Below are 15,324 nucleotides of genomic sequence, written 5' to 3'. Positions count from 1 at the left end.
TAGAAAATACTCCATCTACTGTGACAAATCATGGTAAATTTAACAGCAATTACCATGGTTATGAAAAACAATTTTGTGAGTTACAAAGTTCTGCCCAAATCTCTTGGACAGTTAGAGAAAGGGCCTGAAAAATTTTAGCATTTTCACATTCAAATAGCTATTTTCAGATATACCCAAAGACTTGGTTATCCCCCGAAGAACTTTAATTTTACCAAGTTATGAAATACTCAAGATTTATGTTCTTTTCTCTGTGTATGTCTCTCTAGTTTCCAACAAACTTTTATTCTTTTGCATGGTTGCACATTTTAATTGTCCAAGCAGGAAAGAAACCAGAGTTGACTCTGACCACATACTAATTAATGCTTATCTGCCCTGCCCAAGGAGCAATCTAAATCGGGTTTGGAAATAAGGCATTAGTTCCTCACACATCATGGCCATAAAATGCCTGCAGGGGCTGTTCCTGCATGAAGAAGCTGCTTGCTGGAGACCTGTTTTCGGCACTGATGGCTTCTGGAGGACGGTGGGCTGCACGCTCAAGGTAGTAAAGTGGGGCTAGGTGTGATCTGCCAGGGGCATTTCAGCAGAAGAGTCTGAAAGACAGACCTGGAATGATAACTGCAAATCTTTACAGGTTTCTGTAATGTCGGTAACTGTCCAAGGAAGAGAGTAAGACAAGCCACAGAGACCACAAAACAAGCAGTGATGTGGCCTCTGCAGCATCGGATGCAGTGATCCCACTGGCCTCTTTCTCCTTAAAAGCCTCTTCTTCCTTGTCCTTAGTATCTTGATCCTGGGGCTTGTCTCCCCTATTTGTCCAAGTGGCTCTTCCCCACCAGTTTCTTCAGTGGGACGCTTTGTTTCTGTATACCTTTCCACAGGACAGAGACTCATCAGACTTGATTCTTACTTTTATTCCTTTTTCCTTTTTCCCTGGAGTGTTTATGCAAATGCTTGGCTTCAACTGCTAACTCTAAGCTACTGATTTCAACCTGATAATCCTGTCTCCTCACCAGAGCCCCCAGTGCCTGTTGGTCATTCCACCTGAGGGCCCAGCTCTCACCTGAACTCAATACATCAAAACAAATGTAGACACTTTTCAATAGTATGGCCACACAGCACCTGCCTTATATAAGCCTGCATGCTGGGTGCCGAAGATCGTCAGTGGAGAAGGTAGATGCGGACTTAAGCTTTTGAAGCTCAGTGTCTAGCAGGAGAAATAGGCATTGAGCAAGTTGTCCTGCAATAATTATTCTAATTGTGATAGTTAAAGGTAAAAGGTGGTATGACCTAGCCTACTTGGGGCATTTGGGGACACTCCTGTAGGAGCAAAATATTTCGGGCTCTATGGTCCTTTTATAAGACAGTTTCCTGCCCTGTGTTCTTTTGATAAGTTTCAGAACACTTTAGGGTTGCCCCTTCTGATTCATTCTTACAAATGGATTTCTTCCTGCAGCCTTGAAAAATCAAACTCTCTGAATTAACAGATTTAACAAAAAGCTTCTTGGAAGAAACTTTAAATTTGGAGGCTGAAAACATTTATAAAAAGTAAGACCTGTTCTGTGTTCAGTAACCATGAAAATGTGTCCTTGTAAAATTCTAACAAGAGACTCCCTTTAAACATATCTGTATCTCAAGGAGTGTAAGGTTTATTTTATGAGAGTTCTTAATGTTAACTGGTTATCATTAGATAATCATATTCAAATGAACACCTGTAACTCTAGAAGAAACGTAAACTACCATTTTCCTTATTAGATAAAAGAATCTTAGAATTTCATCTTTGTCTGTTCTCTATGCATAAAGTCCTATTAGAATATTTACTTATTTATTTTTTTATTATTTTAAGATTTACTTATTTGAGAGAGAGAGAGAGAGGAGGGGGGAGGGGCAGATGGAGAGAATCTCCAGCGGACTCTGTGCTGAGCGCAGAGCCCGATGCGGCGCTCTATCTCATGACTCATGAGATCATGACCTAAGCCGAAACCAAGAGCTGATGCTCAACCAACTGAGCCACCCAGTCACCCCTAGAATAGTTATTTAAAAGCAATGCAAAGATATGTACAGGATACTTCCATGAGGAAGTAACATTTTAGATAAGCCATGAGGGATAAATAGGAGTTTGACCAAGTAAAGATGAAGTTAAGATATATGTGTATATATAATTAAAAACTTCAAGGAAAAGAAGAGCATAGTGGGTTAGGATGGTTCAGGAAAGGCCATGTGATTGAATTATAGTGAATGTCGAACTCTGTTAGTCATATGAGCTATGTAAGTAATTTTAAATTATTACTGGACAGCTGGGAGACACCTCTTGGAATGCTACTCTGGGTAGCTTACGTGAGAGAATAGAACTAGAGAGCTTAAAACCATCATTACCAAATTATTATCATCACCACAAACATTATCAGTAGATGCATTCTGAGTGCTAAGCACTACATTATTACATACATTATCTTTAATTTTCACCAACCATATATCATAGATCAAAGTATCATTTTAAAGATGAGAATACTGAGACTCAGAGGTATTTGAGAAGGCCTGGTTGAGGAAGTGACATCTCACTTGGCACCTCAAGACTAAGTGTGAGCTAAGAAAAGAGGCACAGAGGAATATTCCGGGCAAAGAGAATGGCACAAATGGTTTCAGTGGGAATCTCACAAGACCAAATTAATGTTTTATAAAGTGCATTTTAGCTTCAGAATGGGGCATGACTGGAAATAGGGAGACAAAGTAGGAGAGTGTTGCATTATCCCAGGTAAAAGAGGGTAGTATACTGAACTACCGATAATGGCAGAAGGAAAGTGAAAGTTGAAAAGATTTCAGAAATATTAGGAAATATAACAGGTTGTCAGCACTGTCCAATAGACCCCTATGGTGTGAAGGAAATGTTTTATAATTTGCACTAACCAATAGGGTAGCCACTAGTTATATGTGGCCATTGAGCTTTTGAAATGTAACTAATGCAACTGAGAAACTGCATTTTAAATTTTATTTAATATTGATTAACTTTAAATAGCCACTTGTGACTTAAGGCCACTCTATTGGACAGGGTAGGATTAGATAACTTTAGCTTCCTATCCTTTTACATATCCTCTAATTACAAGGTCTTTTAAGATAACCTCACTCTGTCTATCTAAATTTGCATGCTTCCTCTCTGGGGTGTTGGGTCTTCTCAATACCCTACAAAAATATGCGATATTTATTTTTACTTCTAGAGTTGCTCATATTTCCACCCTCACCTATATTGCTATGTCTTCTTCTTTTCAAGTCCCATTTTTCCAGGGAAGTTTTAATGGTTATTCTTTCTCATTAATATGTCCTCCCTTGAGCATCAGTCATGTTGGCCTATACCACATGATCTCATGACAAGTCACTGCTTATTTCTGGCTCTTTCATATTTTTTATTGATGTGATGAGTTGATGCTGATCTCATATTAAGTAAAGATGCCTGAAAGCAAGGAACATATTCTTCATATTTCCTATATTTATTTCTCTACCTGTTTACTATGTAGATAGCAAAGGCATTGGTTTTTTTGTTTTTTTTAGAGAGGGAGAGAGGGAGAGAATCTTAAGCAAGCTCCATGCCCAGCGTGGAGCCCCATGTGGGACTCGATCTCATAATCCTGAGATCAAGACCTGAACTGAAATTAAGAGTTAGACACTTAACCGACTGAATCCCAGGTGCCCCTCACAGTCATTCTTGAAGACAAATTCTTGCTTACTACTGTGATTCTACTCATTACAAAGCATGCTATTTGATTTCTGGCTCCTTATATAGATTTATTTTTTTCAAACAAAACAAATTTAAAGTGGTGAAAAAACTAGATTGGTGTTTGTTTTTTCTAAATGAGAGATATATGATTATTTGAGCCTTACCCGAATTGACTCTTTTTAGTGGGTAGTCCCCAAAGATGACTGCTGTCAATTCCTTCCCTCCCAATGTGTGCATGCTGCTCCATCCTTTGTGTCACTCAGCTACCTCCCCTGCTCCCTTTGAACCTGGGCTGGCCTCATGACTTGCTTTCGCAAATAGAAACGTGCTAGTTCCAGGACTATCAGAACCCTGGCAGCTTCCACTTTGGCTATAGGAAAGCCAGTCACCATGCTGTGCAGTTTGGGCTAGACTACTGAATGAGGAGAAACCACAGAGCAGCCCCATGGAGGAAGGGCACTGAGCTGCCAGCCATGGTAATGAAGCCTTCTTGGGTTTTCCAGGCCAGCCAGCCTCTAGCTGAATGCAGCCCATGCGCATGACCCAAACTGACACGACGTGGAGCAGAACTGCCTGACTGAGGCCTACCCTAATTGCTGACCCACAGAAGCATGAAAACTAGGACAACCACTGTTGTTTTGAGTGGTTGAGTTTTGGACTGGCTTGTTACACAGCAGTAAATAACTGAAATACTATCATTTAAAAAGGAGAAGATTCCATCATAGTAAGATAACTAACCCCAGTTTGATCACTTTCCTGATCCAAACCTCCCTTCACCCCCAAGTTTAGGGCATCTCTTTAACTAGGCGATGTATGAGTCAAATTACTTTGTGATAATGGAAAACCAAATATTATCCAAACCAACCTGAGACTTTCAACACAGAATTTGAAATGTGTTCTTCTGTGTGTTTAAATATTAAGTGTGACTGTTGGTGGGAATGCAAGCTGGTACAGGCACTCTGGAAAACAGTATGGAGGTTCTTCAAGAAGTTTAAAAATAGAGCTACCCTATGACCCAGCAATTGCACTACTGGGTATTTACCCCAAAGATACAGATGTAGTGAAAAGGAGGGGAACCTGCACCCCAATGTTCGTAGCAGCAATGTCCGCAATAGCCACACTGTGGGAAGAGCCGAGATGCCCTTCAACAGATGAATAGATAAAGGAGATGTGGTTCATATATACAATGGAATATTTCTCAGCCATCAGAAAGGATGAATACCCAACTTTTACATCAACATGGATGGAACTGGAGGGTATTATGCTAAGTGAAATAAGTCAGTCAGAGAGAGACTCTCATATGGTTTCACTCATATGTGGAATATAAGAAACGGTGCAGAGGATCATAGGGGAAGGGAGGGAAAACTGAATGGGAAGTCATCAGAGAGGGAGACAAACCATGAGAGACTCTTAACTCTAGGAAACAAACTGAGGGTTGTTGGAGAGGAGGTGGGTGGGGGATGGGGTAACTGGGTGATGGGCATTGAGGGCATGTGATGTGATGAGCACAGTTGGTGTTATACGCAACTGATAAATTATTGAACACTACATTGAAAACTAAGTATGTACTATATGTTGGCTAATTGAGTTTAAATAAAAAAAGAAAAAATATTAACTGTGAAATTCTGAAATTGAAAGTATCCTGTATTCTAAGTGCTCTCTTGAGTGTAAAATTTATTTATCAAACACAGGGAAAAATTTTTGCTTGGGGGACGCCTGGGTGGCTCAGTTGGTTAAACGTCTGCCTTCGGCTCAGGTCATGATCCCAGGGTCCTGGGATTGAGGAGGCCCACATGGGGTTCCTTGTTCAGTGGGGAGTCTGCTTCTTCCTCTCCCTTTGCCCCTCATCCCTGCCCCCCACTTGTGTGTGCTCTCTTTCTCAAATAAATAAATAAAACCTTAAAAAAATTTTTTGTTTTGCTTGAGAATAGGTTTACTTAAATAATTATCCAAGATCCCTTATAAAGGTGTTACTTGCCTGAAATATTGGGTTTAATGTTTCTGGACACTTATTCATGACATATCTTAATTTTGTATTATTTGTAAGATTTTAAAAGTGGTATTTTTCTAAGTGCCTTAACCATTGAAAAGGTGATATTTATAAGATTGGTGAGATATTGATCTTTAGTCACAAAGGTAACTTCAAGTTAAAGATGGTAATATTGTCTTAATGTCTGAAATAATTTGAATTATCTGCAGATTTGAATAACTTTGAGTAAATCATCTTCAAATCATTAGCAGGTCAGAGAAAAGGTAGGTACTCAGAGAACACATTTTGGCCTCTCATCATAATGTCTTCCCTGAGCTGCCATTTTTCCATAATTAGTTAGTCAATTCTTTGCTATTATATGTTTATTTTTTAAGCTGTACTTTCATAGAGCAGGTCAAGTGGCCAAAGTGATTACACAGTTATCCACATAGGTTAAGTGATGACATAGCTATCTATTTTCTTCAATTTCCCAAGGACATTTTGAAGGTGAGCATGTAGTAATGCTTGTATTTTTTTTTTTAAGATTTAATTTATTTATTTGAGAGAGAGAGAGAGCATTAACTGGGGGAGGAGTAGAGGGAGAGGGACAAGCAGACTCCGCGCTGAGCTCAGAGCCCGACCCTGAGCTCATGACCTGAGCCAAAATCAAGAACTGGACGCTTAACTGACTGAGCCACCCAGGCGCCCCATTAATGCTGGTATTTCTGACTTACCCTGGGGTGGAATAGTTTGTTGAGTCTGATGGAGCAAATTTTCCACTTAGCTATTGTGTCAAGAACTGCTCCGTCCAGTACTTCTATGAGAGATGGTACACCACTTGCTGGATGAGGTAAATGAACTTTGTCTTATTATGAAAATATGCTTTTTCAGGCTAGCTGATTCTTTTTATGCTATTTTATAAATAAATGCTTCTTTTTTTTAAGATTTTTATTTATTTATTCATGAGAAACAGAGAGACAGAGAGAGAGAGAGAGGCAGAGGGAGAAGCAGGCTCCCAAGGAGCAGGGAGCCCGATGTGGGACTCGATCCCAGGACCCTGGGATCATGACCTGAGCCGAAGGCAGATGCTTAACCATCTGAGCCACCCAGGCACCCCTAAATAAATGCTTCTTAAAAATAAGGTACAATGACAATTTAATTTACAAACTGAGGTCTTCCCTAATTTTGTAGAATAATGAAATCCCAGAAATGAAAAGAACTTAATGATTCATTCAGTAATATCTCTATGCAGTCATGCATCTCCTTGCCAGAATGAGCTTTACCTCCTAGATCTAGCCCATTGCCTAGCACATAGTAAACATTCAACTAATGTTTACTGAATCACTAATGTGGTGAATAATGGCTGCTTACAAATTTTAGTAAATGAAATTTACCTTTGGCTTTTAGCAACTCTAAAGTCATTCATATTATTTAAATGCATTTCAATAAATATAAGCTTTTTATTAAAAATTCTCCACAATAAAAAGTTTAAGGAAATAGACATGCCATAATTCATGATATTAGGTTATTAAAATCATTTTTAAAAATTGTAGTTCTTTATGTACTGTGCTGACTATATTAATAGAGTTTGAATATACTTTAAAAATTTTGTCATTTAAAGCTTACTTCAGTATGATGAATTTACAAGTACTGAACTTGAAAAAAATTAGCAAAATTGAAATAATTAGTGTTATCATCATGCATTAGTTTTCTTAGGGCTGCTGTAACAAATTACCACAAACCAGTTGACTTAAAACAACAGAAATTTATTCTCTCACGGTTTTGGGATCAAGGTGTTGGCAGGACCATGCTCTTCCCAAAGGCTCTAGGGAAGATTCCTTCCCTAACTCTTCTAGCTTCTGGTGGTTACCAACAATCCTTGACATCCCTTGGTTTGTGGCAGCATAATTCCAATCTCTGTCTCTGTCTTTACATGGCTTTCTTCCCTGTGTGGCTGTGTGTCTCCAAATCTTTCTCTTTTAAGGACACCAGTCCATTACTGATTGACATTAAAGAAGACCTAAATAAATGGAAAGACATATAATGTTCATGGATCAGAAGACTAATCTTATCTACTCTTCTTTAAGTGGTCTATTGAATCAATGGAATCCCAATCAAAATCTTGATAAGATTTTTTTTGGTAGACATTGCCCAGCTGATTCTAAAATTTACATGGAAATGCAAAGAATCAAAAATGACCAGAATCAAAAATGACAAAAGAATTTTTAAAAAGATCAAAGTTGGAGAAGTTATACTACCTGATTTCAAGTTATTTTAAAAGCTGTAGTAATTGAAACTGTGGTATTGGTTTAAAGAAACACAGATCAATGAAATAGGATAGAGTGAAAAAACGGACTCATTTATGACGAACTGATTTTTGACAAAAGGACAAAGACGAGTCAGGGAGAAAGGTTGGTCTTTTTAACAAAGGTGCTAGAAAAATTTGATCTTGATGTGTAAAAAAGAGAACTTTGATAAAAAACAAATTAATCATAGGCTTAAATGCAAAACCTGAAAGTATAAAACTTCTAGAAGAAAACATGTAAGATCATTTTTATGGCCTCAGATTAGGCAAAGATTTCTTTGATTCAACACCAACATTATAATCAATAATAGGTAAAGTTGAATAACTGGATTCATCAAAATTAGGAACTTCAACTCTTTGGTAGACTATTAAGAAAATGAAAATACAAGGCACAGGCTGGCAGAACTTATTTTATAAACTGTATGTGATAAAGGACTTGTATACAGAATATATAAAGAACTCTAAAAACTAAGGAATAATAAAACTAATAACCCAATAAAAATGGGCAAAAGATTTGAATAGACACTTTACCAAAGAAGATACACAGATAGCAAATAAGCACATAAAAATGTCATTAATCCACACTGAGACCCATAATGACAACATTATTAGTCATTAACCTACTCTCAACACACCTATTGGATTGGCTAAAGTTTAAAAGAGTAACAAAATAAGTGCTGATGAGGATACGAAGCAACTGAAACTCGTATAATGCTGTGGGAATGGAAAATAGTAAAACTATTTTGGAAAATATTTTAATAGTTTCTTAAAAAGCTAAACATTCACATTCCTTATGGCCCAGCTATTCCACTTCTAGTATTTACCCAAAAGTAATGAAAGCATATGTCCACATAAAGATGCATAAATGTTCATAGCAGTTTTATTTGTAATAGCTCAAACCTGGAAGAAACTAAAATGTCCACTAACGTGAATGGATAAACAATTTGTGGCATATCTATACAATGGAATACTAGTCAACAACAAAAAAGAAATGCACTATTGATGTGCTCAACAATGTGGGGATAAATCTCAAAAGAATTTTGCTTAGTGGAAGAAGCCACACAAAAAAGAGTACATGTTATATGATTCCATACATATGTAATTACAGAAAATGCAAACTTCTCTACAGTGATATAAAGAAGACCAGGGGTTGTCTGGAGGGTTGTTTTTAGTGGCGAAAGGAGGGACTGAGAAAACTTGTGGGGTGATGGAATGGCTGATTATTTTGATTAGGGTGATGGCTTCATAGGAGTATATATGTATCAAAATTTATTAAATGGCACACTTTAAATATGTGCAGTTTATTACATATCAATTGTAGCTCAATAAACTGGAAAAATTAAGAAGTAAAGGATTTATGGGCTGGGTACTATTTTAAAGTTCTCAACTTTTATTTCTTCATAGGCTTCTATGAAATAACCTTAGAAAAATACACGTAGGTCTAGTCCCCCAAATTAATTTTGGGCAACATAAGAGTAATGTCTGGAGTTTTAGGACATTTCCAAAGAGTAATAAACTACAGGTTAATCAGCGACGGAAAAAAAAGAAACACAGAACCTCTGGATTTAAGGGATGACAAGGGGTGGGCTAGGAGATCAGGAAAGGAAACCAAGGATGAAATACGGGGAGGATCTTGGCAGGGGAAGAGGCACGACAGTGCCTACACGTCCTCACCGGCAACTCTACAGATTCTCTAGGCAGGTGGCTCCAAGTGGATTAAAATGTTACAACGTATGACAGGTTCTCAACCACGAAAACCTCTCTGAGTTAGTCCTGCCGGCTGGAAACTCCGTGGTTGGCGCGTTAAGAGAAGGCGGACGGACAGCGGTCGGAGCTCCACGCTTCTAGGCGGAACTCCGCGTCCGGTTCTCGGTCGCCCCCTGCTGGCTAGCGCCTGGGGACCCGCAGGCGCACGGGTGAGGCCGGAGGCAAGGTGCCGCCAATAAGGTCGCTGCAATGGAGGGGAGTCGCGGGTACCTCCCCAGACGTTGGCCGCCTCGGCATTCTGACACCAGTATGACTGCCCCAGAATCCAGTTTCCCAAATGCGGAGCTCACTCCGGCTCCTCTCTGCTTCCGTCCGTCCAGTTTCATTCGGGTCTTACCGGTGGGAGTCGGGGTAAGGGAGCTGCGTTAAATGGTTGTGACCTCCAGGTTTCAGGGCAGAACTTCCAAGCATTTGGAAGCGAGGGGCCGCAGAAGAGTCCTGACTATAGGAGGGCTGTCACAATTAGATCCCCATATTTCGAGGAACTGAGGGAAGAGGGAAACCAAATGGTCCCCTTAAGCCCCAAATAGTCCCCCTCCCTCCACATTAGAGTCCCTCCTGTTCCCGCCTTGTCCCAGATCTTGATCCGTCACTTTACCACCGCATACGGAACACTGTCCTCATGTCCCATTGTCCCCAACCCTCAGATGGCCGAGAGTGGGCAGTCCAGAAACGGGGACCCGGCTCACCTGCCCGAAGGCAAGGTGGGAGGGACCTCCATGGGCTTCGGTGAGGACCCGCGCGGGGTAAGGAGGGACGGACCTACGATGGGGGGAGTCAGGAACAGGCAAAGGCGCCCACACCTCCAGGCACCCACACCTCCAGCTTCCAGCCCAGGCAAGCGAACTGCGTGACATTCCCGTCCACACCTGATTGACAGGAGGAGGGAGTCGCGGCCCAGGAGGCGGGAGTGGGTGTGTAGAGGCGGAGACAAAACCCTAGCCGCGCGCCCAGCCGGCCAGGGCTTGCTCTCCTAGACGGTTGGGGTCTGGGTCTCGTGCCCCCTACCTCCTCAGAGCCTGGCACCCAGAGCCTGGCAAGGATCACGAAGTTATCCCCTGCTGGGGCTGCTGCCTGCAAGGAGGGGGCAGGGAAGCCGGGAGCCCCGTGCGCCACTTCCCCGGCGGCCTCGGCCTGGGCCAGGACTGGCTCGCGGTTCCCTCGCGGCTTTGCTCGGGTCCGCCTCCCCCTCCCTCTCCCTCCCCCTTCCCGCGAGCTGCCTCCGCCCTCCTTCCTCTGCCTCCACCCTCAACCCCCATCCCCGGCTGTCGAGAGCTGGGCTCTGAGACCTTAGTCTGCCCGAGCTCTGGATGTGGGCGCCGGACAAGTCCGCGGCGCCTCCACCCAAGATGGACAGCCGCTACACCAGCACTGCGGGCATCGGGGACTTGAACCAGCTGAGCGCGGCCATCCCGGCCACGCGGGTGGAGGTGTCCGTGTCCTGCAGGTGAGGACGCAGCCCTTCCCCTCCCTCCTTCTGCTCTCCCATCTGCCTGGTGGGTAGCGCTTGCCAAGCGCTCGGGGTACCCCGAGGCTTTGCTGGGGTGAGAAGTTGCGAGACGAGTGGGAAACACCCCAGTTGTGGGTCTGAGTCACCCCCCAGCTCCAGTGACACAGAGCGGAGAGCGCGAACTGGAAGCGAGTGGTGGGCTACGGAACTGAGACTTTTAATTTTCTTCCTGGGAAATGCAGTAAAAGTTGGCTGGGCTGTGACTCAGGGGCGGGAACCCCGGCCGCCGCCCACTTTGCAAGCCCTTTTTACGCCCCAAACCCGAGCTGTGTGGTTGGGTGATGACGGGAATCAAAGGGGACAGCATTGCCCAAAGCGCCTGTGACCAATGCACGCAGTGGCCCGGGACTCCCTTCGCTAGGCGTGTGCAAACCTGCTATTGCTACAGTTGGCTCCAAACCTCGCAGCTTCCTCCCCACCCACTTCCTGGAGCCATCCAGCTGGCTTCCCCCCCCCCCCCCCCGGGCTTCTTGCCTTATGCCTGATAGGTAGAGATTTCGGCTCCAGCTCTCTTTGCAGACAAATGTGTGCCTTACCTAAAATCTGGGAAGTCACGACTTTCTGCCTGCAAATAGACGCAGTTTGAGTGCTTGTAACAGCTGCCCAAGGACTGTAAATTTCAAATCCTTTGCCTGACGTTGTTTGGGTCAGTTTTCCTGTAAATAAAGCCGCATAATTGCTGTATCGCATAAGATTTTGAGAAGGAGATGGGGCGGACTATACTAAATTGATAATGGCAACAGGAGAGGGAGAATTTGCATCGTATCGACTCTGGAGCCCACTCCCTTGTTTGCATACTAGGATCTCTCTCAGTGGAAAACTCTCTTCTCTCCTGACCACTTTGGCCCCAAGGTTGTTTTCAATGCCCTAAATTGCCACCCCCTCGCATTCCTTTCCTTAGCAAAATTTGCCTTGAAGGAATCTAACAAACCTGGAGAATCTTGGATGGAAATAAACCCTGAAACTTAAAATTCTGTTACCCCAGGAGTATTCGGTTTTGCATTTTCACAAGACTGGGTCTAAAGCCAAAGAAATGGATTTTCTTTTTTTGTGGAAATTCAAGCACCAACAACCAGTAGAAGTGTTAATTAGGGGATAGGGAATAGCCTTCAGCTATGCCTGAAACTATGTCCCGTGATTGCTAGCTTCCTCTTAAGGCTGACCTCAGACTGGAACAATGCTGTTAATGATAGCTAAGCTTGGCTCTTGCCTTACTTTGTTCTTTGCTTTAAGGGAACAGGTGAAGCTATATGGAAAACTCTTTTCAGACATTAATTTCTAGGCCCTTTTCTTTTCTCTGAAGCTGCGTTTGCTCAAGGGAGGTCATTAGTATACATACATAATGCAAGGCCAAAAGTCCTACAATAAAAGCATTTTCTAGAGTTCTTCTCCTCTGCTGAACATCTTACAAAGCCTGCATGGCATGTGGCCTGTGCCTGGAATGAATATTAAAATGTTATAAATTAAATCCAAATTTCCCAAAACTCTTTAGGACTGATGGGGAAATGATACCTTCACGGGTCTGTCTGCCCATGGGATCCACAGTTAACCACTCGTGTGTGTGTGTGTGTGTGTGTGTGTGTGTGTGTGTGTGTAGGGAATCTTCTAGTTAACTGGCTTTAAGCCAGTTTGTTTAAACTTGGTACCGCAGGCCCTGGACATCCCCTTGTTCTAGCCTTTTCTTCATATCATTGATTTGGTGTCTTTTTTTAAGTTTTAAGTTTTCAGGGGTGCCTGGGTGGCTCAGTCAGTTAAGCGGCTGCCTTCGGCTCAGGTCATGATCCCAGGGTCCTGGGATCGAGCCCCACGTCTGGCTCCCTGCTTAGTGGAGAGCCTGCTTCTCCCGCTCCTTCTGCCTGCCACTCTGCGTACTTGTGCTCTCTATCTCTCTGTCAAATAAATAAATAAAATCTTTAAGAAAATAATAATAATTTTTAAGTTTTCAAATTAAAAAACAATCCTGAAATAGAACCCAAGTATTTAGAGTACTTACATTGTTGGGAATTGAATCTTGTAAACATAGATGGTGTCCTTTGGGCTTTGGCATAAGAGACCCGGTTACAGATTCTGTCTCTGTGACTTACGTTGTTACCTTGGAGTTGTTACTTAAGCTGAGCTTCCTCATCTCTAAAATGAGAAAAATTATGGTATTTATCTCATATAGAATGATATCAGAGTTTGATAAGATGATGTCAGAAAAATGCCTACACACTGTAAGACACAAAAGAAAGTGTTAAAATATGTTAGCTATTATGATATTGGAAATAGTATTTACTGAATAAATGTATTATATATGCTTCAGTTTGGAATTCTGTAAATAATCCTTCTCTTTTGTACTTCAGTAAATTGGTAAAGAAGACAGGGATAGAGGCAGCCTGGGGATACCTGTTCTCTTTCTTCTTTGATGAGTATAAAGAGCTTATATTTTAGGATGTTTTGGGGGGGATTTCACTTAGCAACAAGGCTCAATTGTAGGCCCCTCAGTCTTACTATGGGCAAGCAGAGCAAGGAATTTCCTTTGCCTTTCTATGTTAGAGACAATAGACGCTTCTGCGGCTTTGCTGACACTTAAAAAACAACTCAGGAATGGAATCCCTTTTGATAACCTCCTTTCTTTGTCCCCAGTCTGAGACCTTTAAAAATCTTTATGATGTTTTTATCTTCATTTTGGGGGAGGTGAGAAAATCAACAATTGAAGCTTCAGTATTATAATTCATGGAGATCATTTAGTCTATTCACTCACCAAGTGTTTAGTGTCTTTTATATGTTTAGCATTATGCCCTGCTCCATGACACATGCAAGAGAAGTTCTCTGAAAATGTAAAGTCTGGTTGGGAGATGGGTATTCCATAATATATGATCACGTAGGACTACATCCGAAGATGAGGATCATGCACGGAGAGGGACGAGATCACTGTGCAGTGGATTGCTTGGAATATTCTACAAGGAGGAGATGGGGCTTGAGGGGAGGTGAGATGGATGGGCATGGTTTGCATTAGAGAAGGGACAGTATGACATGGAGGTGGCCACAGACTTGGTGTGTTAGGGTGACAAGTCCACTCTTCTAGTTGTTTAGGTAGAGAAGCTCCTACTCTACGACTTCCCTTTAACCCATTGTGTAGTTCTCGCATTCATTTTTCTTCATTATGTTACTTCATAGATTTTTAAAGTTAATTGGGTTACCTAATTAAAATGCCAATAGCTGAAATGATACAACCTTAGAAACATAAAATAACATTTATGGCATTCCCATTGGATTCTGAAAACAGATGAATTAGAACAAGGTAAAACCAAAGGGAAAAATAATACGTAGTAATCACCCATTTCCTTGGAACTTTGGTTTGGTGAACTATTTCTAACCCATAGTCTCGGTCATTTTCTCCAATTGAGAAGGTAGCTTATCCATTAAAAAAGCCGTGAGAGCCTTCTGTGTTTCTAGACTTTGTAAGTTAGCCACCACACGTAACTTCTTTTGCAGCAATAATCTTATAATGGCGATAAGACCAATTTTAAACACGTTGAAGGAAGAATACAAAATGGGAGCACCTACTTTGTGCTAGGCGTTCTGTAAAGTCCCACCCGACCTGGCCATGACTCTTCTGCCTAATCTACCACCACTCCTCACATGAACACGTGACTGAACATAGTCTAACTAATATGTGCTTACTCTGTGCTAAAGCTGATGACAGATAAATGTGGCTGCAAAACACTTATCAGTGGTACAGTCCCCAAAGCACGTGCTGGTGTCCTAGTGGACTGAGTCCTCTTTGCCCGTGTGGCTATGCACCTGCCCGTCTCTCTGCCCCAGACACCCCTTCCTCCCTTCCCCCTTGTCGTTTTGATTAGCTGGTGCTCCTTCTTCAAGACTCAGGTCAAACACCATTTCTCTCAGGATTCCTCTCCCAAAGTGGTAGGTACCAGTATTAGAGTTCCATTATAACTCTTGGTTTCTGTATTCACCTTGAAGACAAGTTTTGTTCCTTTCATGTCCGTGGTTTCTGAGCCTGGCATAGAATATGTAGTCAACAAATGTTGGATGCTGACATTCTCTGAATAAATCATCTG

At 42.0% G+C, this 15,324-nt stretch overlaps 1 protein-coding gene and 1 long non-coding RNA gene across 3 annotated transcripts in view; one reads left to right on the top strand and one right to left on the bottom strand.

The window, feature by feature from the left end:
• Nucleotides 1–7,423: 7,423 nt before the first annotated feature.
• Nucleotides 7,424–10,851, bottom strand: LOC144382358 (uncharacterized). Its single transcript, XR_013449143.1, has 2 exons — nucleotides 10,759–10,851; nucleotides 7,424–7,698 (listed from the first exon to the last, which is right to left on the bottom strand). It is a non-coding gene; the product is annotated as an uncharacterized LOC144382358 (long non-coding RNA).
• A 60-nt stretch (nucleotides 10,852–10,911) lies between these two features.
• CPNE8 (copine 8) overlaps nucleotides 10,912–15,324 on the top strand; it is a 224,155-nt gene continuing 219,742 nt past the window's right edge. For both annotated transcript variants that reach the window (XM_036082452.2, XM_036082455.2), the window contains exon 1: nucleotides 10,912–11,197. In XM_036082452.2, coding sequence (XP_035938345.1) covers nucleotides 11,061–11,197 — 137 coding nt within the window. In that variant the 5' untranslated portion in view covers nucleotides 10,912–11,060. The remainder of the gene's footprint in view (nucleotides 11,198–15,324) is intronic.

This window comes from Halichoerus grypus, chromosome 6, assembly GCF_964656455.1.
Source record: "Halichoerus grypus chromosome 6, mHalGry1.hap1.1, whole genome shotgun sequence".
Classification (NCBI taxonomy): domain Eukaryota; kingdom Metazoa; phylum Chordata; class Mammalia; order Carnivora; family Phocidae; genus Halichoerus; species Halichoerus grypus.
This window is presented reverse-complemented; position numbering and strand designations above follow the sequence as displayed.